The sequence below is a fragment of the Meles meles genome, chromosome 13 (assembly GCF_922984935.1).
Source record: "Meles meles chromosome 13, mMelMel3.1 paternal haplotype, whole genome shotgun sequence".
In the NCBI taxonomy this organism is placed as follows: Eukaryota; Metazoa; Chordata; class Mammalia; order Carnivora; family Mustelidae; genus Meles; species Meles meles.
In genome coordinates, this window is record NC_060078.1 from 75,955,017 (window position 1) to 75,981,669 (window position 26,653).

The 26,653-nt window shown below is 42.3% G+C and overlaps 1 protein-coding gene across 1 annotated transcript in view; it reads right to left on the bottom strand.

Annotated features, from left to right (window-relative positions):
* EIF3A (eukaryotic translation initiation factor 3 subunit A) overlaps positions 1-12,168 on the bottom strand; it is a 38,589-nt gene extending 26,421 nt beyond the window's left edge. Inside the window, exons 1-5 of the mRNA XM_046026887.1 lie at positions 10,990-12,168; positions 3,481-3,671; positions 3,166-3,302; positions 2,636-2,799; positions 753-952 (exon numbers count right to left, since the gene is read on the bottom strand). Of these exons, the coding sequence (XP_045882843.1) occupies positions 753-952; positions 2,636-2,799; positions 3,166-3,302; positions 3,481-3,671; positions 10,990-11,038 (741 nt within the window). The 5' untranslated portion in view covers positions 11,039-12,168. The remainder of the gene's footprint in view (positions 1-752; positions 953-2,635; positions 2,800-3,165; positions 3,303-3,480; positions 3,672-10,989) is intronic.
* Between the last annotated feature and the right edge of the window lie 14,485 nt (positions 12,169-26,653).

The following is a 26,653-nucleotide window of genomic DNA, read 5'->3' on the forward strand; positions in this document are numbered from 1 at the left end:
ATTAGATTTTTTCTTTGGTCAAATATTTAAAAGCTTCAAACAGGACTACAAAATCATGTGAAAATATTTTTGTGGAATTTTTAACATAAAAAGCCCAAGTAGTTGACAAGTCTCCCAACCCACCGAGATTTCCAGTGTAGGCGCCCCCCGCAGGTATACTAAGCAGCACTAAGAAATCTAGGAGACAATCTACTATGGTGTTTCTCCAACATCCACAGTAAAGGGACAAAATGTTTTTTTAAACTTCCAACCTACTACTGCCAATATTTTTATAAATACAGTAAAATTATTACAAAAATAAATTGAAAAGACAACTTAGTTTTCCTAAACAGAGTAAACACACATGAAATTACCATGAAACTGCTGCCAAAAATAAAACAAAAAACCCCACCCTTAATAAATGTATATTCCTCTCTGTAATTATTTCATCCTGGAGCAGTACATAGTTCACAAAGAGGCACTGAACCACACTTTGAGCAGCAATGAGAATAAATTGTTTTATATGGAAAGTCACCCGGTCCAAAAGAGATTACCTGATTTGGCCCTGATTTCACAGCAGTCAACTAGAACCTGTATCCTAAGACTGCCTGTCCAGAACTCTTGGTTATCCACTAGACAATCTTAAATTCCTCAATTATCTACTGAAATTAACCAGTAAGTATCAAGATGAAGATACTCATTTACTCACAAGGGGGAAAAAAGTAATATGGGTTATTATGACTATAAAAGACAGCAAACAGTTCAAAACATACCTGCCATAATTCCATACTGATAGCACTGTCCAACTGAACAAGCCTCGTTTCCAAATGCATGGACTGGCTCTCTGGATTATTAAGATTGATTGCTGTACTCTGGTTATGGTGACGTTGAATCTGTGACAAGTGCATTCTCAAATTGTCACACAGCTTACGGAATTCCGCCTTACGGGTGTATTGGAGGCAGAATTTGAAAGCTACAAACATAATTGTTAAGATATGTCAGGTACTTTCCACCATCACCAAGTATGAATATTAAAATCAGTTATTTTAACAAGATTTTATCAAACTTATAATCAGTCTTCAGAAATCATCAGCCAATGGTCACTTCATCACATGTCCTGACCATCTTTTGGACATAGTCCTGGCCTAGAACTAGAACTTGGTTCTGGAGTTCTAGAAGAGTTTACAAACGGGAAGCTACTGAAATTAAAGTGTAGAAGGGACTCACCTTTCTAAGATCTACCACTTCAAATCCTAAAGGAACAAAAAATTCTAGCCTGAAATATAAAGAGTCTTGCTATCAACAAAATGTGGGCTTATGGTAACCTGACTCAACTGTGTACATGGATGTGTACCTTAACTACTGTACTAAAATAATTTTCTACCATCATATATGCAATAACAACTGTTTCAGAATCCCTTTGCTCTTAAAAAAAAAAGAGATTTCTATTCAATAGTCCCAAAACAAAGGGATGCAGCTTAACTTCAAGTTAGTATTTATATCAACAGTTATCAAAAACCCCAAATGTTCTTATGTTAAATGAAAATTCACATATACTAGCCATGTAAGCCAAACAGAACACAGGTTCTAATACTCACAGTAAAATATCTTAAAGTTACTTAACAACTTGAATAAACAAATGCCAACCATCCCCAAATTGCAAAGAATAGCAATACAAGGTTGTACTAAGGGCAAAGTAAGAAAAAGCCAAAGCCACTCTCCACAGTCACATATATTCCATTCATATATAGTTAAAAAGCTGCATTAACAGCAAGTGACAATAAGGAAAAGATACACAGACTTCATATAGTTCAGGATTCAAAGTACAGTTAATCCTTAAAGAAGGGTTTGAACTACATAGGTACACGAACATGTAGATTTTTTGGTACAGTACTGTAAATTTATTTTCTCTTCCTTATGATTTTAACACTTTCTTTTCCCTAGCCTCCTGTTTTAAGAATCCAGTATATAACATATACAACCTACAAAATACGTGTTTATCAACTGTTTATGTTACTTAAGGCTTCTGATTAACAAGCCAGTGGTAGCTAAGGTTTTGGGTAGTCAAGTCACAGGCGTATTTTCAATTGTGCGGGAGTGGGGGCAAAGGGGTGTCTCTGTCAGCGCCTCTAACATCCCCCCCCCCAGCTGTTCAAGCACTATTTGTATATGCAGGGTAACAACTGGATACTTTCTATGACTATCCTGACTCATCAAAATCACTTAGTTCTATATTCAGTGATACTGTTTAAGAAAATAAAACTGCATTTTTCAAGGAATCCTAGAAGTCCAAAGCTTAAGAAGGCCTTAGAAATCCATGGCATGGTTGAGAATATACAACAGTGAAATCAAAAGAAGAACTCGAGTTTATCAGAAAGCAATCAAAAAAGTTCCACTTATGGTTTTAGTCACCTGTAAAGTCCCAAAATGACTTTGTCTTTCAAATATTCATGAAGTGGATTTCATACAGAATTACCCTAACAAGTAAAACAAATTTCTTATAGTCACTTATTTAATATTTAAATGAACACCAATCATCTTTCAATAAGAATAAAAACTATAAAATAAGTACTGTGGAGACAATCAGGTTAACTCTGTCCATCTTTTGCAAAATATTTTCCTAAAAGTCAACTTTTCAAATCAGTTTTCATTTTACCTTGTTGGGCAATATCATGGTAGAGACGCTCTACTCTAGAATTGTTTCGAAGAAGGTCCAAACACTGTCTATAGGATTCCCAAAGGAACTTAACCCATGGAGTTAAAAGCAGTCTGTCAGTACGATCCTGAGTGTCTTCACCACTTACAGCACTTAAGAGAACACTAAAAAAAAAAAGGCATTTAAAAAGTTGAAAGCATTTTCGACGTGATTTCCTACTTTGTTCTACGGTTAAAAAACCAAAACCAACAACAGTCAATATAAAAAAGTACAAATTCTTCCTGCAACTTTGGATGCACTGTAAAGCTGTCACGCATCCAGATATCTGAATCCCCAACACGTATTACAACCACTGAAATCAGCATCTGCCTCTATCTGAAGATTTTTCCAGTCTTACACATTTTGAATAGTATGGTTTTGTTACCATACATTTAGCATTCTTTCTAATGAAAATCTACACCTCAAATGAGGATGATGGAGACATGTGAAGAAAACCTGAGGAAAATGTATCAGCAGTTTAACCTCCATACCTCTCAGGGGTTTGAATATTGTCCAGATCTTCGATGTCCAGGACCATCTGCTGAGACTCTTCTTTAGCGGCTTCAGTTTTCTCCTCTGCCAATTTCAAATAAGCCCTAACAACATCCTCTAGAGATTTGATGTTCACCTAACCAAAGAGAGAGAGAGAAAAAGAGAGCAAGGAGCCTTAAACACTTTCTCAACAAACCACGAAATATTTTAAGAGCAAATTTTAGGATATAAAACATACAACTCTGGAAAGTAAACACCTCCGAAAGTTACTAAAAGCACTTACTAAGAAATATAAAACCCAGCTCATTTCATACCTGTTGACAAATATTCTTATACTGGTATAATCCCTCTTTAGCCAAATGGCTCTTGCGAAGATCCACACAAAGTTCCAAGTATTTCAGCATAATCGGCTCGTGTATCTTTTGCCATGTTCTATGTTTCTTACTTTTCATAACATCATAAAGAACATCCAAAGCAGGCTGCTTTTTGCCAACCTCAAGAAATTCTGGAAAAATAATTCAGGAAAATCAAAGTTCATTATGTATACTATATAGAAGTCTAAATCTTGCTTAAATTGGCTATTTTAATTTCTGAAGTCACTACCATCTCTTTTTAGATCACATTTATTTTTGACATCTAGAGCCATGCCAAAATTATCTGAGTTAAAACAATGAAAAACTGGTACTATCTCAAAACTGGATAAAACTGGATTTCACTCAATTACACTGTACCAAATGTGTTCTAAGTTCCAGAAATTGAAGTCAAGAGGGGAAAAAAATCTCTCCCCAGCAAACACCATAAACTCAAGTGTATCTTCAGTCACAGTGATCTGACTGAGGAAATTTTTACTAGTTCATGCTAAGACTCCAGGCAGAAAAATCATTAGATTGACAATCTGACAGTCACTTAGATTGACTCTGTTCCCTTTAAGATCAACTGACTGTTTATGTGGGCCTGCTTTTAGGTTCTCTATTCTGATCACTCACTATTCCAACGTTTTTAGTCTTTTGCTAATACCTCACCATCTTGATTACTATAGTCTTCAAACCTTGCTAATACCTCACCATCTTGATTACTATAGTCTTCAAACCAAGTAGTGTGAGTACTCCAACTTTGTTCTTCAGTATTATTGGGCTTACTAAGTCTTTTACCTTTCCATATAAACTCAGAATTAATTCTGTTTGTTAATATCTATAAATTAGCTCACTGGAATTTTCATTCAAATTTTTGATTTGATTTTGAATCTACATATCAAATTTGTAAGAACTGACAATTTAATAATATTTAGTCTTCCAATCTACGGAATAGCTCTCCACTTATTTTTCCAGTGTAAACATGAAAAAAAAATATTAAGACAAACCCCAAATTAGGGGGATATTCCACACAATACTTGACCAGTACTCCTCAAAACTTATCAAGGTTATCAACAAGGAAAATCTAAGGACCTGTCATAACAAGGGGAGGTGTCTAAGGAGATCTGACAATGAAATGTAATATGGTACCCTAGAAGTGATCCTGAAATTCAAAAAAGGACACAAGGAAAAGCTAGAGAAATGTGAACAAAGTATAGACTTTCATTAACAATGTATCAGTACTGGTTTATTACTTGTAACAAATATAACAAAATGATATACAATATCAATAGATTTGGTTTATATGGAAACACTCTGTACTATCTTTGTAATAATTCCATAAGTCTTGAACTTCTAAAATTAAGTTTATTTAAAAAAATAGGGGTGCCTGGGTGGCTCACTTAGTTGGGTGCTGGCCTTTGGTTCAGGTCATGATCCCAGGGTCCTGGAATGGAGCCCCTTATCAGGCGCTCTGCTCAGCCAGGAGCCTGATTCTCTCTCTCTCTGAAATAATTAAATAAAATCTTTTAAAAAAAATTTATTAAAAAATAAAAAAGTTTATTTTTAAAGACAAAAAATTTTAGAATGCATAACAAAGAAAATTATATACTTATGAATTTAGTACCACCTAAAGCTGAAGGCATCCTGCATATGGCAATATTTCAAAATCCAGGGGCGCCTGGGTGGCTCAGCGGGTTAAAGCCTCTGCCTTCAGCTCAGGTCATGATCCCAGGGTCCTGGGATCGAGCCCCGCATCGGGCTCTCTGCTTGGCTGGGAGCCTGCTTCCTCCTCTCTCTCTCTCTGCCTGCCTCTCTGCCTACTTGTAATCTCTATCTGTCAAATAAATAAATCTTTAAAAAAAAAAAAAAAAATATTTCAAAATCCAGTTCCAATCTCAGGTTTTATGTATACTGCTCATTTTGAAATTCAGTCAAAGCAAAGACTCCTCCATCACATTTTTTTTTTAAAAGATTTTATTTATTTGACAGAGAGCACAAGTAGGCAGAGCAGCAGGCAGAAGGAAAGGGAGAAGCAGGATCTCCCCCAAGCAGGGAGCTTGATGTGGAACTTGATCCCAGTACCCTGGGATCACTCCTGAGCCAAAGGCAGCCACTTAACCGACTGAGCCACCCAGGCGCCCTCTGACAAAGGTTAAAATTTAACCTATTTTCTTCTTATCTTTATTTTCCTATGTACAAAACTCAGTAAATGGACAGCGGGGGCGGGGAAGCAATCTAACCTAAGTCACCTCCTTATGTCCAACTTAAAAATCAGTAACTGCCAAACTGTACACAAAAAAAATCTTTCCACCAAACATTTGGAAAGTAATTTGGGGAACCAAAACACTAGTTTACACCATTTTTTTAAAAAGGTCTTAAACACTACATTTCCACTGTTAAAAAATCATTCTTTTCAGGGCACCTGGATGGCTCAGTTTGTTAAGCGACTGCCTTCAGCTCAGGTCATGATCCCAGGGTCCTGGGATCCAGGCCCCCACACTGGGCTCCCTGCGCAGCGGGGAAGCCTGTTTCTCCCTCCGCCACTCCTCATTCTGTGCTCTCCTGCTCTGTCAAATAAATAAAATCTGTTAAAAAATAAATAAATAAATAAATCAGGGGGGTCTCGGGGGCTCAGTGGGTTAAGCCTCTGCTTTCGGGTCAGGTCATGATCTCAGGGTCCTCGGATCAAGCCCCGCATCGGGCTCTCTGCCTGCCTCTCAGACTACTTGTGATCTGTCAAGTAAATTAAAAAATTTAAAAAAAAAAATCTTTAAAAAAAGAAAATCATTCTTTTCCTTGTAAGGAAAAAAATCTTTAACAGAGAATTATTTTCAAGAGTTAACATCATACAACATTATAAACCATGTAACTGTGCTAGAAGACAACAGGCAGAAATTTCCCTTAACTGGAAGTTTTACCAAATCTACAGATTTAGTAATTCTCTATTATTTCTTCTCCCAACTATCACATTTTTCAGGAATGTTGCTTCTGGACATTCTTTCCAGCAGGAAAACTACAAAAACTCCAACTCTGGTATATTAACAAGTTTGCAATGAGATAAATCACAAAATACACAGAAATAAGTATCTTTACACAGTAACATATGTCACCCCATATTATACCAAATCATCTTTTTTTTAAAGATTTCATTTACTTATTTGACAGAGAGAGATCCCAAGTAGGCAGAGCGGCAGGCAGAGAGAGGGGTTAAGTAGGCTCCCTGCTGAACAGAGAGCCTGATCCCAGGACTCAGATCGTGACAAACGGCCAAGGGCAGAGGCTTAACCCACTGAGCCACCCAGGCATCCCTCAAATCATATTCTTCATATGCAAATGAAAACAAACCCTTCTACAATAATTCAAGTCAATGTCAACATTAATCCTGGCAATATGGCGAAAAGTCCATTTTCATTTGAGTCCATTTTATTACCAAAAAAAAACCCCCAAAAACAAAAGACAACTCTCTAAGAGGAAACAAAAATGTAATACAACTAGATACTTTGTTAGAATTATAAGCCTTTCCTGGTCTAAGGCGAGGACCTACCTATCTTCTTCCTGAAGCATACCTATTCAAGGTTATTTCGTAAAATCCAACAGTACCTCAGGTGTTTTTAACAACTATTTAACAGAAAAGGTTTCTAATCAGTCAAAAATTTGGAAGTAAATGGTTTTAGTTAAATTTATCATTCACATTATAAATACCACAGCAGCAGCACCAAAACAATCTATTATATCCAATTCCCAGTCTTACACTGAGGATTTAGATCTTTCAGTATTCTATATAAACACTTGTCAAAATGCTTGTAACACAGAACAGGCACAAAGAGTTAAAGCTGAGAGCTGGCTGCAGCATGGTGATGACAAAATAATAAACTGTCTAAAAATAATTCACCTACCCAATCTCTTATTTTTAAATAGGGGAGTGTGATTTTTTAGCATCACTCTAAAAAACTGGAAATCTTGTTTAGGGACAGAAGCAAAACTAACGTTCTTCTTTTTTAAAGATTTTATTTATTTATTTGTCAGAGAAAGAGGGAGCATGAGCACAAGCAGAGGGAATGGCAGACAGAGGGAGAAGTAGGCTCCCCTCCAAGCAAGAAGCCGGATGCAGGACTGGATCCCAGGACCCCAGGATCATGACCCAAGCAGAAGGCAAACGCTTAACCAACTGAGCCACCCAGGCATCCCTAAAAGTAATCTTCACTTCCTAAACAGCCAATCAAAATTTATGATTCCAAGTTCCACTTTCAAACTCTGAAACAACAGGTTTAAAGAAACCAAAGCAAATGCACTAAAAAATATTTTCCAGGACACTTCCACCAACACCAAGAAAAAAAGCAAACATGTATACCAAGCAAGGATGTTTTTAAAGGAAAAAAAATGGAATGGGAACAGATACCATGATAATCCATGAGGGTGAGTTCCAGTCTTTACCCTAATTTACATACTGGGAGAATTTAGTTCCTCTTAATTATCTAATAAGGAAAAAGTAAGTTTTTGAGGCTAGAAAGAAATACCACACATTAAAGGAGGTATTGCAGTGTTTTTAAAAATGTTCACTTCCCTCATATTGAAATAAAGATTAAAATCTGGAATTAAGAATGAATACTCGGGAGGATAGGCATTCTGAGCTTACCTTTCAGACACAAGGACAAACTGTATCTATCCTAAAAGATAAAGTTTAGGTCAGCCCTTCAATATTACTAGTTGATTTGTGCTACAGACCACATGGATAAGCTACAACGTTACACAATTTGTGGGTTTAATGACAACTTTATAAATCACTGGTAGAATCTAAACTAAAAGGCTGTTACAAGATCAGAAGCAATTAATTCCATACTACTGACAACATAATCTGGAAAGGGGCTTTCTCCAAACGATTCCGGTGCATGAATTTCTTGCTTGTAACTGCTAGGCCAAGTTCTCACCTCCCAAATGATTACTAAGATCATTTCCAAAAATACTGTTCTGAATTACAAACTCAGAGTGACTTGAACTATTCTAAACTTATTCACATTTTATTAAAATAAAACGGATTAGTTCTGAATGTGTTTGAGGCCACAAATGTTACAGATAAAACACATACATAAAATGAGATTTTCTCCATCAAATGAAATGTGCTTTTATAATCCTACTTTTGTTAAGTTTTGTAAGCTGTGCCATGTGCCATCCACATTCTGCTCACTTTAACACTTTCAGACAGCAGCTCTCATTCACAAGATCAAAGGTACAGAAGGTACTACTTGAAAGCTAAGGCCTCTACTACAGAAACATACAACCTACCTTTTAGAAGGACTGCTACAAGGAGACAGTACAGCCTTATAAAAACCTACACAAAATTAAAGTCCGCCCCCCCCCCAAGTGTCCCTTGCTCATCCTGCCTACTTTAATTTCAGATGCTTTCCCCAACTTTCCTTCAGGAATCAAATCTACTTCAACTTAGAAAACATGTAAAAGTATTTAAGATTTGCTACACATTGAAGAACCCTTCTAATTAAAAAAAAATTACTGAAATACTAAGCTCATATGAAGATTCAGAACGGAGGAGTAATGAATGAAACAAGGCCTGAACACAACAAATGTGTAATATTTAGGCCATCAAGACTACAGTGCTTCAGACTATTAGCATAGGGAAAACGCCTGTCGGTAAACCAAATGACTGTGAAACAGATCTACAATAGCAATTAGAACAGTAACTGAATCCCAGTCATTCTATACACCATAATCTAATTCTAAGTTTTTAAACATAGAAAAAAATTCTAACTTTGCAACAGTTCATTTTATAGTGATAAATTTCCATTTCAATCTATTTTCTTTTCTAGAAATTAACATCCTTGGGCGCCTGGGTAGCTCAGTGGCTGGGTGTCTGCCTTCAACTCAGGTCATGATCCTGGGGTCCTGGCATTCCGACTCCCTGCCCAGCGGGGAGTCTGCTCCTCCCTCTCCCTCTGATCCTCTCCACCCGCCCCTTCCTGCATACCCTTTCTCTTACATAAATAAAATCTTACCAAAAAAAAAAAAAAAAAAGAAATTAACATTCTTAATTCTTGCCTGTTCTATTAGATCACTGGTTAAAATGAGTAGTCATCAGATCTAAGTTGTAGTTTCAAATGATTTTTAAAACAATTACTGTACTCTATTCCCAAGAATGTGGAATAATATCCCACACTCTTACCAACTCCCCAAATTGTTACTTTTAAAATAACAACGATGCGACAAACACACCTTTAGTCCTGACAAGTTATCAGCAGTATTTTATGTATTGACTGAAACTGAACTTTTCATAAGAGGAATTTTCAAACAAGCTAACAAAATAAGCTCCATTAACATTAAACTCTAATAGGCGCGGTATATCCACCTACAACATGGGTAAGACCCAAAACCTGTTTGGGTAAAGAAAGGGTGAAAATAAGAGCCATGAACATCCTACACACTTAGAAATTGCTGGGCTTAAAAAACTCTAAACAAGAAAGTTTTTAAAAACCAGAGCAATGCATAATACATTTGCACCCCCCAACTGCCAACATAATAAAATGCTTCTTGAATACAAGAGCACACGCACAAGTTTTCCCGAAAGGGCCCGTGGCTTAAGTACACCTAGAAATAAAAATCACAGGCAGTACCGCTGTGGCGAAAAACCGTCTGATCTGAAAGTCTAGAGACCTTGGTTCTAGTCTCCTGGCTCAACAACTAACTCCGAGTGACCTTGGGTAAACACTCTCTCTAGGCCTCAATTTCGTTATCTTTAAGCGAGAACTTAAAGTCCCTCTCTCAGAGTATTAACTCTTTTCCAACTTCGTGTGATCAGGAATGGACTTTGGGGCTGCCAATAATCAATGCCAGAAAATACAGCTAACAGGTTAAATGGGTCAGAGCCCCCGAAGCGGAGATATAGTGACGGAAAAAGAGTAAGTGGACCCTGACCCAGCAAAGGCCGGCGCTGGATTTGGGGGGCGGAGGTGTCTGCAGGAGGGCCGGAGGTGGGACTGCCCGGCTCCCGGCGCCCGCAGGAGGTGGAGTCGAGGTTCTCGCGTGCATTGTCCCCGGGAGGGAGCCATGTTTCTTCCTCCCCGGCACTCCCAGATGGCGGCTGGGGGCGCGGGGCCTAAGCAACCGAAAGCCCGGCGACCCGAGGCTCCGGGCGGAGGCGGACAAGGGGGGTAAGGAACTCGGGCCCCGGAAACCCGTCTCCCGGACCGCGGCCCCCGAGACCCACCAGGAGGGGGCGGAGGAAGGAAGGGCCCCCAAAGCGACGGTTCCCAGCTCCGCACCTCCCACCCGCTCCGGTCGGTTGGAGCGAGAAGGGTAACCATGCCCACCCATCCCCCCGGACGGCAGCAGGCAGGTCGCATCGACCACCCCTCCGGCCTCAGCGGGCAGCGGAGCAGCGAGAAGCAGGCCGGGGCTCCTCGACCTCCGAGGCCTCGGGCCGACCCAGCCCGGCGCGCCCCGATCCCCTACCCTACTCACCGTTGGCGCGTTTGAGGGCATTTTCCGGCCTCTGAAAATAGGCCGGCATCTTGGCGGCAGGCTCAGCTCACCCGGCGTCAGCGAACTCCTTAGTGGCCCGGGCCGGGAGAGGAGACGAAGGGGAACCAGCGCGAGCTTCCACGCGCCTCGCCAGCAGTCGCCCGCGCCCAGCCGGCCAGAGACGGAAAGGAAGGAGCCACGTGACCCCCGCACGGCGGCGCCGCCACCGCCCAGGCCCCGGATGTAGGGGAGGAGGGAGGGCGGTCCTCCGCGCGCAGGCGCGCTGCTCTCGCGCGCGCCGGCTGACGTGGCGGCTGCAGCCATCCTCCTCGCGCGCCGCTTCCCCCTCCCGCCTCGTCGGGGAAAAGCTATGGGAGAAGGTTCGCAGGCCCCTTTCTCCTTGAGGGAGAATGGGGGTGAGAAAGGTGATACTTGTGTCAGAGTCTCTGCCTGGCGAGAAAGAAGGCGTGTGCACAGATTTTTGGACGCGCTTTGTGCGGAGTCATACCAAGTTACAGTCAGGTCCCATTCGCCCAAGGGATGATCTGTCGCCGCTAAGTGAAAATGCCGAATATATTCGTTTATCGGACGTGCGCTGAGCAACCGTCGCCAGGCCAGCGCTGCTCACCGCTGGTTAATAGCAGTGACCTGTCCCTTGACGGGCCAGCAGAGGAAGGAGGGACGCGGTGATTACATTAGCAAGCTTGTTTCATGTCGGTAAAATTAAGAAGCTGCTGACACAAAGATGGTCCGGAGGATGGGAGCCCTCAGAGGAGGTGAGTTTTGAGCTGAGACCTGAAGGACGGAGACAGACTGGAGACAGTAATCCGGCAAGAGGACAGAAGTTCTGCATCAGAACAGACTTCGCATAATGTTTGAAGATCCATGGGAGTGTTCTAGCCTTTACATTCAGCACACACAGCAAAGAAACGTAAGAAAAACCGGTGTCAGCTGCAGGGAATCAATTTCTCAGGCCCCTTGCTACACAGTCTTTTATTATTGATCTACAGTTTTAATGCTTGGTCATTAACTAGGACACCAAGAACTTGAAAGCCATTTAAACTGAATCTAATAACTCAAGCCCTAGGTATGAAATTAAGATGAGTTCAGAAGAAAAATTCAGGGGATGTCTGGGTGGCTCAGTGGGTTGGTTAAGCCTCAGCCTTCAGCCCAGGTCAAGATCTCAAGGTCCTGGAATCAATCGGGCTCTCTGCTCAGCGGGGAGCCTGCTTTCCGCCCCCCCCTACCCCCCCACCCCCACCCCCGCCTTTCTGCCTACTTGTGATCGCTCTGTCAAATGAGTAAATAAAATTTAAAAAAAAGAAAGTAAAAGAAAAATTCAGAAAGCAGCAGTGGAATAAATTGTTGCAAATTTGTTACACATTTTGTAATAATGCATGGACTATGCAAATGAATGACAGTACTGTAACAAGGGAACAAGGAATCCACAGCACATACACACAAAAAGCATTTTCCCCTCATTGTTTCTGCCTCAGCAAAGAGGTATTTCTATTTAATTAAATTCATTCCTATAAAGAAAGAAAACTTGGGAAATGCAGAAAAGATCAAAGATACATCACAGATTCTAAAAAAGGTTATTTAAAAATTAACCAGAGAGTTCTTCCTCCAAAATTCTTGGGCCACTCTAAATGTCTACGTTTACTTCCCCAAAATTAAGAGCCAGACAGAGTTTAATAACAAGTACTAAGAAGCTATAGGAACTGTTTTATGGGGAAGGATCAAGAGACTCATTTGTGTATGCAGTAATTAAGTCAAAATTAAAGAGCTAAACATAAGAGCAAATACAGCTTTTAAATGCTCTAGATAGAAAATTATTTGGTAGGCCATAGAGAAATGTAACAGAATAAAATAAAAGGAAACCTGACCTAAATATCAGAAAAAGCATTCCAACATTCTTACCTTTTCATTCTCATATCTTGAAGAAGATGGTAAAATAATATTGATTATTACTCATTATGTGGTAGACCTAAAACAAGACAAACACTAGAAAAATTGGAGCAAAAAATGAAATTCAATGTTTCTGCATCTACATTCTTTTCTCTCAAGTTAAAGTAAATAAAGTATTTGGTAATATAATAACCAGTGATCATTTAAGTGCATTAAGTACAATTAGTGTCTAGTACTGTATTTGTGAATAGTCTCAACTTCCAGAATAAATTTTATTAAATTCAGCCAATAGGAGGGGATGCCTGGGTGGCTTGGTTGGTTAAGCATTTGCCTTCAGCTCAGGTCATGATCCCAGGGTCCTGGGATAGAATCCTGCATGCATTGGGCTCTCTGCTCAGCGGGGAGCCTGCTTCTCCCTCTGCCTGCCCCCCGCTTGTGGTCTCACTTTCCCTCTGACAAACAGATAAATAAAGTCTTTAAAAAAATTTTTTTAATTCAACCAGCAGGTATTAAGTACCAGCTAATAGCCATAATGCTCGGCATAAAAGATGCAAGTTGCCTGTTTTCAGGGAGTTGATGTATCACTGGTGAATAGGGATGAGTACACAATGAGGAGTGAGATAGGATCTATTCTGAACCAGAAGAAAAGCATAATTACTTGTTAATTAATGCTCACTTTGTAGAAAACAAGTAACCTGAATATGCTAGAAACCACTTTAGGAAGTAGTAAAAGGAAACCATCAGGCTGGTGAAGGTTTTTTCCCTAATCAGGCTACTTTTGTACTACATATAACTGGATAATTTCGCTAATACAGTGTTTGGAGAGCAAATAAGATTCTCAACAACAACAAAAAATACTTGTTGGGGGCACAAAAGAATACTACATTGTACATATTTGCAACATAATACAGCTTTAAGTCAAGTATCATGTTTTATAGCTTACAAAATGCTTTCTCATTCGTCATTTCGTTTACAAGAATGCTGGAATGAAGGTATTTACACCGAACCTAAACAGTGTTAGACTATGGTTCACTATTACACATTCCTTCAACAAACCATTATCAAGTACCTACCACGTGCCAGGTACCAGAATTAAGTGCCTGATAGACAGGTGCAAGGCAGTGAACAGGACAGACTTGGTTCCTGCCTTCTTGGATTTGGCAGCCTAGAGAGAAGAAAGACTTCAAACAGTTGCCAGAAGCTTCTTGAAGATGGAGACACCACTCCAGTCCAGACCCCCATTGTCTTTCCAGGTCCATCTGTCACCACACTCAATGTCTTGCAGTTTCTTAAACTGAAAACCCAAGGAGTGCCATCCCTTCCCTTGGGACATTTACCACCACCACGCATTCCTTGTTCTCAACAACAACCTATTTCTCCACATTACTTGTCACTTCCTCCAGGATTCTTATTGAGCCCCCAGATTACTTTAGATTCCAAGACACGGAACACCAATATCATCCCATCTTAGCACTGATCAGACATCAATGTAATTACTTGCAGACTGTAAGCTCGAGAGTGGAAGCTTTTGTGTTCTTCACACTATATGTCCAATGCCTGGCAGATGAGATACTCGCAAAAAATTCCGGAGAGGGGTGCCTGGGTGGCTCAGTGGGTTAAAGCCTCTGCCTCGAGCTCAGGTCATGATCTCAGGGTCCTGAGATCGAGTCCCACGTCGGGCTCTCTGCTCAGCAGGGAGCTTGCTTCCCCCTCTCTCTCTGCCTGCCTCTCTGCCTACTTGTGATCTCTCTCTGTCAAATATATAAATAAAATCTGTTTTAAAAAATGCTGGAGAGATGAATGAGTGAATCCCCATATAAAGATTTATATAAAAGTGGGGTGCCTGGGTAGCTCAGTGGGTTAAAGCCTCTGCCTTCAGCTCAGGTCATGATCCCAGGGTCTTGGGATGGAGCCCCGCATCAGGCTCTCTGCCCCACATCGGGCTCTCTGCCCCACATGAGGCTCTCTGACTTCCTCTGCAGAGCCTTTCAGCCAGTTGGGGGCTGACTTAACTGCCCCTTCCCTTGTGCTCTTTGCTCAAGCACCATTAACCCAGGCCATCACTGGGCACTCTGCTGCCCCAGCAATTGGTAGCTCTAATCCTCCCTCAAACCACTGGTGCCTGGAGGTGGATCAGTGACTGACTAACTCTGCCCTCTAGCTATTTCTAGAGCATTCTCTCTCATTCTCTCTCATTCTCTTCATGCTATTAGACTAGACCACATGTGATTCCTCTATATGACAGTCCTCTATAGGCACCTGCAGATCCCAGGTCACAACCCCTCATTCCTTGACTCTTACTTCTAACTCTCTGTCACCAACACGATTGTCATTATTATTAGTGGTTTCTATACCCATGTGGATGATCCTGCCAATATCCTGGCCACCTGGCCTTCACGATTGTGTCCTTTACCTTACCTCACTCACTCACACACATGGTGATACCCCAGAGTCTAGACTAAGAAAGAGGAAACTTGTTCTGTAAAGGACTAGGTGGTAAATATTATAGATTTTGCAGGCCAGGAGGCCATATCTTCAATTCTTGAAGCAACTGTTCTTGCTGAAAGAATAATAGTCCTTGGGGCACCTGGGTGGCTCAGTGGGTTAAAGCCTCTGCCTTCAGCTCAGGTCATGATCCCAGGATCCTGGGATCGAGCCCCGCATTGGGCTCTCTGCTCAGCAGGGAGCCTGTTTCCTCCTCTCTCTCTGCCTGTTTGTGATCTCTGTCAAATACATAAATAAAATCTTTAAAAAAACAGAAGAATAGTCCTTGTATATGTGTGTTTATATTACATTTAAAACTGTAAAAACTAGGGCGTCTGGGTGACTCAGTCAGTTAAACACCTACCTTTGGCTCAGGTCATGATCACAGGGTCCTGAGATCGAGTTCTGCGTCAGGCTTCTTGCTCGGCAGGTAGTCTGCTTCTCCCTCTCCCTCTGCCCCCCTGCCAACCCGGCTTGGGGTCTCTCTCTCTCAAATGAGTAAATAAAATATTTTAAAGAACCATAAAAGCTATCTTGATGAGCACTGAGCATTATATAGAATTGGTGAATCACTCTATTGTATACCTGAAACTAATGTAATAATATATGTTAACTATACTGAAATTAAAAATTTTTTTAAATTTAGTGTAATGACTAAAAAATAGAAAAGACTGGTTCTTATTCTTTAAAAAAAAAAAAGATTTTATGTATTTGACAGAGACACAGCCAGAGAAGGCAGTGGGAGAAGAAGCAGCAAGCTTCCCACAGAACAAGGAGCCAATGTGGGGTCAATCCCAGGACCTCAGGATCATGACCTGAGCTGACGGCAGACGCTTCATGACGGAGCCACCCAGGCACCCTATAAGGACTGTTCTTAGCTCAAGGACTGTGTAAACACAGGCAGTGGTCCCACTTGAGCCCCCAGGCCCTGTTTGCTGACCCCTACACTACACCTTGTCACACTGCTCTCTCAGTTTCCAGGTCTTGATTTCAAGCATCTGACATTCTCGTTCATTCCAGTGCACCACAGCCCCCAACAATCCTGCTGCCTGACGAACCTGCAATCTGGCCACCAATCCTACTTCCTTTTCTCGCCGCTGCTCCCCATCCCTCGTGTCCTCGGTTAACCCCGCACCCAACTCAGATTCCATCATTTAGTTCTTTCCTCGCTCTGCTTTCCCTTTATTTGGCGCTAACCCTAGCCAATGCAAGCATCCTTCTGCTCCTTGCCCACAGCCCAGTATGACTGGGGGAAAATATACAACCGCGTCGACAAGTCCCACTTTAAATTCATGACCACAAGCCGCAGCAGGCCCCGTGCTGCTCTTCAGCCATCCTACGACTCTGCTTCTCAAGGCTATGTCCCCATCGTCCCTGGTGACTGTGCCATACTTTTCCCTTTCTCCAATTCTCTCCCCTCAGCTGATGACCTCATTTTCCGTAGCACTGCCAACAGTGGAGCAGTTAGGAGAGAACGTGCCTCTGCACTCTGCCACCCACCCACCCCTGCTCCTGTACTCGACACTGCCTCTCCCGTTACCCTTCAGTCTGTGCTCCTGTCTAAAGCCAGCCTTTTGTACTGGTGCCCTGGATTCCATCTCCTCTCACACCGCAGGCTGTTCACTCCAGCCTCCCTGAAACGCTGTCTTCACTTGGCTTCCAAGATCCCCTTCTCCTGATTTTCCTCCTACCTCTCTGACTCCTCCTCTGTCTCTTCGACCTGCCGTCTCCTCATCTTTCTGACCTCTGAGGTTGGAAAGCCCCGGGGCTCAGGCCCTGGAAATCTGCCCTCCTCTAACTGCATCCATCCCTTGGTTCTAGCTCGTGGCTTTAGATATCATCCCTGTGCTTAGAAGTTACAAAATTACATCACCAGTGCTCTCTGTCTCTCCTGAAAGCCAGGCTCACCCCAGTGACTAAATGATACATCCGTTAAGTGTTTGACATACAACATATACCCAAGCTGCCCCAAACCAGACTCCTAGTCTCTCTGGCCTCCCACCAGCTCCTCCCATTATCTTCCCCATGTAAATAATGGCAACCCCCTTCTTCCAGTTGCTCAAACCAAAAATAGTGGAGACATCATCCTTAACTCTACTTTTTCTGCCACAGGCCCACATCCAGTCATTCCATCAGCCAATCCCATTTCTACCACCTCCACAGCTGTCTCTGTCTCACCCAGACTATGCAATAACCTGTTGACTTGTCTTTCTGTTTCTCTTCGGCCCCCTTCTTGTTATTCTCCACCATAGCAAGCAGGGCGATCTTTTAAAATAAAAGGTAGGTGATTATGTCAGTCCCTTAATCAAGGTCCCCTTGTGGCTGCCCAGCTCAGGCAGGCAAAGTCAAAGTCCTTACAGTGGCCCACAAGATCCTACAGAACTCCTGCTCCTCCCACTTCCTGCCATGCCAGGCCAGTATCACCTTCTCAGGGCTGTCTTTCCTTACCTCTTAAAGTAATAACAACCTCTCTTCCTTCCATACTTCCAAGCACCCTTTTCTTGATTTTCCTCCACAGCATTTATTTATTTATTTTTATTTTTTTAAAAAAGATTTTATTTATTTATTTATTTGATAGACAGAAATCACAAGTAGGCAGAGAGGCAGGCAGAGAGACAGGAGGGGAAGCAGGCTCCCTGCTGAGCAGAGCCCGATATGGGGCTCCATCCCAGGACCCTGGGATCATGACCCGAGCCTAAGGCAGAGGCTTTAACCCACTGAGCCACCCAGGCGCCCCCACAGCATTTATTTAGTTATCTTCATCTCATTGATATATTTCATGATTCACCCCTTTAGAATGTAAGACTGATGAAGGCAGGGATTGACGTCTGTTTCCTTCAATGGCAGTATGTTTAGCATCTGTAACTTCCTGGCCCAGAGTAAGCACTCAACAAATATTTGGATTTTTTTTTTAAGATTTTATTCATTTATTTGAGAGAGAGAGAGAGAGCAAGAACACGAGTGAGAGAGCACAAGCAGGGGGAGCAGCAGAGGGACAGGGAGAAGCAGACTCTCTGCTGAGCAGGGTGCCCGATATGAGGCTTGATCCCACGAACCTAAGATCATAACCCAAGCTGAGGGCAGTCATTTAACCAACTGAACCACCAGGCACCCCTCAGTAATATTTGCTAAAAAAATGACTTCGTTGGTTAAAGCAAGCTTCCTGTATTATAATTGCCCATCTGCATGTAGTCCCCTCCATGACACTGAAAATCCCTTGAAGGTACTGACTGGGACATTTCATCTTTGTGTGTCGACAGTGCCTGGCACATGGTCAATAGCCAGGAAGTATTCGCTCAGTGTATATTTCAGAGCACCTTGATGGTTCCGACTGCCTGATGATAAAGAAAGTCCAAAACCTTGCACTCTTGCATTCTTAACCATGAAAGTGTCCAATGAGGGTTGGAAATCTTTTCAACACTAGTGTTCCAAGAGCAGATGTGGGGTGCACTGTGCCTGGGTCAGGCAGTTCTTACTGAACATTTAGGTTGTGCAAATTTATTTTTTTTAAACATTTTATTTATCTATTAGAGAGAGGGAGAGAGGAAGAGTCCACAAGCAGTGGGGAGTGGCAGAGGGAGAGGGAGAAATAGACTCCCTGGCGAGCAGGGAGCCCAATAGGGGGCTCGATCCCAGGACCCTGAGATCATGACCTGAGCCAAAGGCAGATGCTTAACCAACTGAGCCACCCAGTCACCCCTAGGTTGTACAAATTTAAAGCAGGAAATTGGAATGCAGATTCAATTGAGTATATTCTTAGCAGGAACATGTCCCGGCAGCATTTGTTATTTATTGGGAGAAAGGCATCTTACATTCGGGAGTCTTCACCCATTAATATTCTGCCGGACTCCAGGACAAGTCTGAGGGGAAGAAGAGAAGCATGCTTGTGGGAATTGGCGTACATAGTCACACTTGCCATTGTCATGCCACACAGCCTAGCTCTTGCTTGGGAATTTAGGAGACTCTGCTCAAAGCCACACAATCCATCTAGGGCTAAGAGCAGAATGAGTAAGACATGGTGCAGAGTGGCTTAGGGTGTGGTTTGAAAATGGGCTTCTCTGTTAAATGTGTGAACTATGATTAGAAGGAACCCTGGAACCGCAGGGTGTGGGCTTTCATCTTGGGCTTGTGGGTACTAGACAATCACACGAACCTTTCCACTGTGTTATAGTCTCACGAAGCAACTAAAATGGCGCCTCCTCGGAGAGACCCTTCCTGATCACGTGGTCTAAAGCTTGAGACTACCTTAGTTTAATTCTCAGCAGAGCACTTATCACTCATGGAATAGTGTTCATTGTTTCCTTGGTTTCCCTCCCCACCGCACCACACTAAATGGTAAGCTTTAAGCAACCAAGTTCATCGTGTTCAGCACTGTAGCTCCAACTCCCAGAACTATGCTGGACACGGGTCAACTCTGTAAATATGTGATGTGTGAATAAATAAAGGAATGGAGACTGTGGTCAGCAGGATTCCAAGGCGTCCACAAGATTTCCACTCCCTGATTGCACACGCCTTGTATAATACCTGAGACCACAAACATGATGGGGTGTTACTTCGCTGATTAGGTTATATTATTTATCTAGTTGACTTTAAGAAGAGATTATCTGGGGGCACCTGGGTGGCTCGGTGGGTTAAAACCTCTGCCTTCGGCTCAGGTCATGATCCCAGGGTCCTGGGATCGAGCCCCGCATCGGGCTCTCTGCTCTGCAGGGAGCCTGCTTCCTCCTCTCTCTCTGCCTGCCTCTCTGCCTAGTTGTGATTTCTCTCTGTCAAATAAATTAAAAAAAAAAAATTGCATTAAAAGAAGAGATTATCTGGGTGGGTCTAGCCAATTATATAAGCCCTATAAATCCAAGTCTAGGGGCACCTGGGTGGCTCAGTGGGTTAAAGCCTCTGCCTTCGGCTCAGGTCATGATCCCAAGGTCCTGGGATCGAGTCCCGCATCAGGTTCTCTGCTCAGCAGGGATCCTGCTTCTCTCTCTCTCTCTCTCTGCCTGTCTCTCTGCCTACTTGTGATCTCTGTCAAATAAATAAATAAAATCTTTAAAAATAAAAAAATAAAATAAATCCAAGTCTAGGGGTCTGAAGCAGAGGAAGTAAGAGATTCAAAGCATGAAAGGATAAATGGAAAGAGCTGCATAGCGAGAAAATGTGGACAACCTCTAGTAGCTGAGGGCAGCCTACAGGCAAAACCCAGCTAGTGCACAGAAGCCTCAGTCCGCAACTGCAAGGAGCTGAATTCCATCAACAACTTGGATGAATGTAAAGGGAAATTCTTCTGCAGAGCCTTCAGGAAGGAACACACCCTTGCGGTCACCCAGACTTCATCCTGGCAATAGCCTGAGCAGAGGGGCGCCTGGGTGGCTCAGTGGATTAAGCCACTGCCTTCGGCTCAGGTCATGATCTCAGGGTCCTGAGATCGAGTCCCACATCGGGCTCTCTGCTCCGCAGAGAGCCTGCTTCCTCCTCTCTCTCTGCCTGCCTCTCTGCCTACTTGTGATCTCTCTCTCTGTCAAATAAATAAAAATAAAAAAAAAAAATAAAAAAAAAAAATAGCCTGAGCAGAGACCTCGTTGTGCCATGCTGGGACTTCTGGTCTATAGAGCTGTGAGCTGATAAATGGGTGTTGTTTTAAGTCACTAAGGTTGCAGTAATTTGTTACACTGCAAAAGAACTAATACAGAGACAGGTTTCCCCATATTAATTTCTAGAGAAAGAAGAATGAAACATGAGTGGAGTCAAATTCTAAAGTGACTTTGCTTTGCATGAAATGAGTACAAAAGTACAACTCAGTGGAAGGAAAGGGCAAGACTGTGTAAGGTTTAACTATACAAATCAAGATGGTTGAGCAAAAGCCCTACAGAAGGAATCTGAGACTACAAACACATGTTATAGTACTCCACACTAGTACTAGTTTTCAGAGCTAGGGGGTAAGCTTCATTTCCTAGGGAATTTAGGGTTATAAATGCATCCTGTTCAGCCCATAAGCCTGTCACGTTTGGAGCCAGATGGCTTCAAATCCCAGCTTTGCCATTTATTAGCACTAGGGTATTGGGCAAGTAATCTCACCGAGCCTCCATTTTCTCATCTGTGAAATAGGCATGATCGAGTCCTATTATCAAACTCCATGCTCAGCGGGGAGTCTGCTTGTCCTCCTGCCCCCCCACTCACGTTCTCTCTCTCTCAAATAAAATGTTTATTTATTTTTATTTTTTAAAGAATTTATTTATTTATTTGGAAGAGAGAGCATGAGCACAAGCAAGGGGAACAGCAGACACAGAGAGTGGGAGAAGCAGGCTCCCTGCTGGGCAGGGAGCCCGACCCAGGGCTCAATCCCAGAACCCTGGGACGATGACATGAGCGGAAGGCAGACGCTTAATGACTGAGCCACCCAGGCACCCCAAACAAATCTTTAAAAAAAGAAAAGAAAAGGGGTGCCTGGGTGGCTGAGTGGGTCAAAGCCTCAGCCTGCTTTCCCCTCTCTCTCTGCCTGCCTCTCTGCCTACTTGTGATCTCTCTCTCTGTCAAATAAATAAATAAAATCTTGGGGCGCCTGGGTGGCTCAGTGGGTTAAAGCCTCTGCCTTCAGCTCAGGTCATGAGCTCTGCATGGGGCTCTTTGCTCAGCAGGGAGCCTGCTTCCCTCTCTCTCTCTGCCTGCCTCTCTGCCTACTTGTAATCTCTGTCTGTCAAACAAATAAATAAATAAAATCTTAAAAATAAATAAATAAATAAATAAAATCTTTTAAAAAAGAAAAAAGAAAGGAGGAGGAGTAGCTTTGTGGGAAAGAAACCTGACAAAGACTGCCTCAGCGGGATGACCAAGGTTCATACCTCAATGCAGCCTCGATCTGATGTGAGGACCGCAGCGCTTCTATGGTCTTCCTCCCCAAAACACACGTGACCAATCATGAGAGAAAACATCAGACAAACCCTAACTGAAGGAAGGTCTACGAAAGTCCTGGCCAGAACTCCTCAAAACTCTCAAGGTCGTCGAAAACGAGGAAAGTCTAAGAAACTGTCACAGCCAAGAGGAGCCAAAGGAAACATTTTGACTAAATATGTTATCCTAAATAGGATCCTGGGACAGAACAAGGACATTAGGTAAAAACTAAGGAAAAAACATGGCCTTTAGATACTAAGGTATCAGTTAGTATTCATTAATGTATTCATTAATTAATAATATAAATATTATAAATAATATAAATATAAATTTATAAATATTATAAATATTTATATAAATATTATAAATAATATAAATATAAATATAATGTATTCATTAGTTGTGACAAATGTACCATATTGATGTAAGATGTTACTAAAAGAAGAAACTTATTGAAGAGTATATGGTAACTCTCTGTTCTTGCAACTTTTCTGTAAATCTAAAACTACTCTAAAAAGAATTTTGGCATCCAAAAGTTTGCAAAATTAAAAGTGATAAAAGAAAAAGTAAATGTCTATTTATAAAATATGAGGGGAAAGGGATTTTAAGACCCTGTAGGTCATGAATTCTGTCATCTTTCATATTCTTTGAAAAATCCAAATACAGGTCAGAATTTATCTCAATTACATTTTCTTACTGATCTGTTTCTTTTAATACAACACAGCTTAAAAGCCGGGCTTCTTTGAGCCTGGGATCTACTCAGGTTCCAACATCAGCACCCCGATACTGTGGAGAACACAGGAAGGATGACTTTCCCTTAGGAATGTTCTGGAAAGCTCACACAGGCAGGAAGCCAGTTAACCATCAGGACAGAGTGTCGAGGCATTTGACTAAAACCCCTTTCAGAGAGGACTTCTTGGGCCCCAAGCAAGCCTGGAATCCCTTAAAAGAGTTGACATCCCAATGCTCTCCTGACTGACACATACCTAATATTTGATTAAATACGATTAAGGAACAATGATGAAAAGAAGAGCCAGGGCTCACAGGACTTGGGAATTAGAACATCTGTAGAAGGTGCTGAGGTCCCTTATCCACATGCCCAGACAGTCTGGACATTTTCCAAATCCGTACCAGTGCCTATATCTGCTTACTCTTTTCTTGGGAACCAGAGAACAAGCAGCCTGTGTGAATGAGACCGAGCAGGCCTCAACCAGCTATCATTAGAAAAGCCTACGGATAAGGTAGGCCCTTGGCTGTTACTTGTGAACTTGGATTTCAGGAGTGCGCCCGCCATTCTTGGAACTGACTAGAGTGACTATCTAGACTGCGTGCACCAACAATGGTGTTTATGCCGAATACCTGTTTCCTTCGGAGAGACTGGAATTTGTGTACGTGCTAGGCACAAGTTGCCACACAACGGCCCCCAATAAAAGCCTGTCTCTAACAGGCGTCCCTTGTCCATGATATTTTGCTTGCCTTGTCACAGCTTGTTGCTGGAGGAATGAAACGTGTCCCTTGTGACTCCCCGGAGAGGACTCTTGGAAGTTTGGACCTACTTTCCTTTGACTATCACTCCATGTGCCTTTTCGCTTTCCTGATAAAGGTGAGCCATGAGCACAACTATGTGCTGAATCCTGTGGGTCCCCCTAAAGAAACCATTGAATCTGGGACCGTTCTTGGGGACCCCTTTATCTATAATAACATAAAGATTCTTCTTGAGGGACTCCTGACTGACTCAGTCAGTGGAGTGTGCCACTCGTGATTTCAGGGTTGTGAGTTTGAGTCCCATGTTGGGTGTAAAGATTATTTAAAAAATATGAAATTAAAAAAAAAGATTTTTCTTGGGGTGCCTGGGTGGCTCAGTGGGTTAAGCCGCTGCCTTCGGCTCGGGTCATGATCTCAGGGTCCTGGGATCGAGTCCCGTGTCGGGCTCCTTGCTCGGCAGCGAGCCTGCTTCCCTCTCTCTCTCTCTGCCTGCCTCTCTGTCTGCTTGTGATCTCTGTCAAATAAATAAATAAAATCTTTAAAAAAAAAAAAAGATTTTTCTTGATTCAAACTTTCATTGGAAGAGGCACAGAAGAGAGTATGATTGGCTCCATTTGGTCACTGAGGAATGAGCACACAGAAGGTGGGCAACAAGAATGAGTTTTCACAGCCAAGATGGGCCGAGCTGAGATTTGAACTCAGGCTCATCTGTTTCCACACCCCAGCTCCTTCCATCTAGGACAGTGCAGCTTTATTGCTAAAGGTTAAGAATACCTCCCCTTTTCCACCCTCTCTAGTCCTTTTCCTTTAACTCTGTGAACCTGTCTGGCGGGTCTGACAGCACCAGGAGTGAAATCGGAGGGAGGGAGGTGTCAATTCCTTTCTTCTTCCACCTTCCAGTAGATAACTTCTCCACCCCTGCCTGGTATCCTGAGGCTGGCCACAGCCTTCATTGTCCCTCCCTCCCTACACCCACCATCACATAATTCAAATCCTTTATTTTATTATCTGTCCATCAGCATCTCCAATCTCATTTACTTTCCTCGTTCTTCCTAAAGACAGCTCCTGTGGGCGCTGGCCACGTGGGGCCACTCCCTAACTCACTCACAGAGAAAAGAGGCTTCCTGGCGTGTACCAGGGACCTCAGAAGGCACAGCAGGAGCAACCCAGCCCGGCACAAGGAGAGGCAGTACATGGAGATGCTGTGACAATGCTCTCCTGCCTTTGAGATTTTCTCCTTTTCCTCTTTCCTCAAGTTTGGATCTCTATGTCTGGAATCCCAGGAGCAATAGATCTGGTCAGGCCTTTCCTCTCCCCTTTTCTGTTTTCTCACCTGATGGTAAGGGGGTCACGGGCAAGAATTCTGCTATGGTTATCTTGCGTATCCATCTCCCCAGCGTCTGGCCCATGGTGCAGGGTCCGGTTTTGCAAATGCTTACACTCTGTGTAAGGGAAGTCTCGTTTTCCTGATCCTATATTCCTGCCGATTTAATATAATTTAATGGAAAATCACTCCCCAAGCCCCAATACCACAGAAAATTCTGTATGTTGAGCTAAATATGTCTCTGTAAGATTTAGCAAATGACCTTGGTAAAGTGGAAAGTTCAGGAGATTTGGGGCCTATGGATTTTGATGGGGGAACAGAAGGCTGACTGAAGACAAAGCAAAAGCTGACACCCTGCAACCTTCCCCCACCGCCACTCCTGGGTGGGACATCTGTGACATTCTTTAGGAATCTCCCACCACTGAAAAAATAAATAAAATGAAAAAAAAAAAAGGAATCTCCCACCATCTTCATGTCAATACCTTGCTAGAGGGAAAAACCTTGACAATGACAAGGCATCTTGTAGGTCCTCTTTAGCATATGAAAGTTCTTTTGAAACTTCCCTTTTTCCTTACATCCCCCAACCCCATCTGTCTAACCTGCCGCCCCTCACAACCCCATGGCAGCCCCTCTTTCTGCCCACGGGTTTTGTCCTGGTGCTTTAATAAACCACCACTTTGCACCAAAGATGTCTCAAGAATTCTTTCTTGGTCGTCGGCTCCAGACTCCACCCCACTTAACTTCACCTTTATTCTAAAACGTCATCAGATTTAACATGTTTTCTCATTTTTTTTCTGTTTACTGTTGCTCATAAAATCTGGAAAAGCTATCAGTGACTAGCTTGTCATTTTATATACCATTAAGAAAGAAAAAAAACACTTTCAGTCATAATTGTAGGATGCATCCCTATTTTCAGAGATTTTTAAAAATTCGAACTACTGCAAGCAATAAATACAGTATTTTTCAAATTGTAAAATGGAAGTAAAAGGAGGAGGAAAAATACCTGGTCTTACCCACCTAAAGAAAACCATTGTTATTAGCACCAGAATTTTTCTCAGTATTGTTCTATGATATTTTTACAGTATGGACCTTATACTAGTATATTTAATACACTTCTGCATTAAATATATACATTTATACATATTTCTAAATATATCAGACATTTCCAAATATGTATATTTGCATTGTTTTGTATATTTGCATTTTAAAAAATATTTTATTTATTTATTTGACAGAGAGTGAGACAGTGAGAGAAGGAACACAAGCAGGGAGAGTGGGAGAGGGAGAAGCAGGTTCCCCCCAAGTGGGGAGCCCGATGCAGGGCTCCATCCCAGGACCCTGGGATCATGACCTAAGCCGAAAGCAGACGCTCAACGACTGAGCCACTCAGGTGCTCCATATATTTGCACTTTATTATACAAGTCATACTTTCATTTGCCTCATATCCCTAAAGTAAATTGCTGAGGACGCACTTCTCCATGTTGATCGATACTGCCAAACTGCCTTCCAGAAAGGCTTCAATTCAATAAACGCATCTTCTTTAAATACAAGGAACCCATGTTGAACAAAGTAGGGTATTTC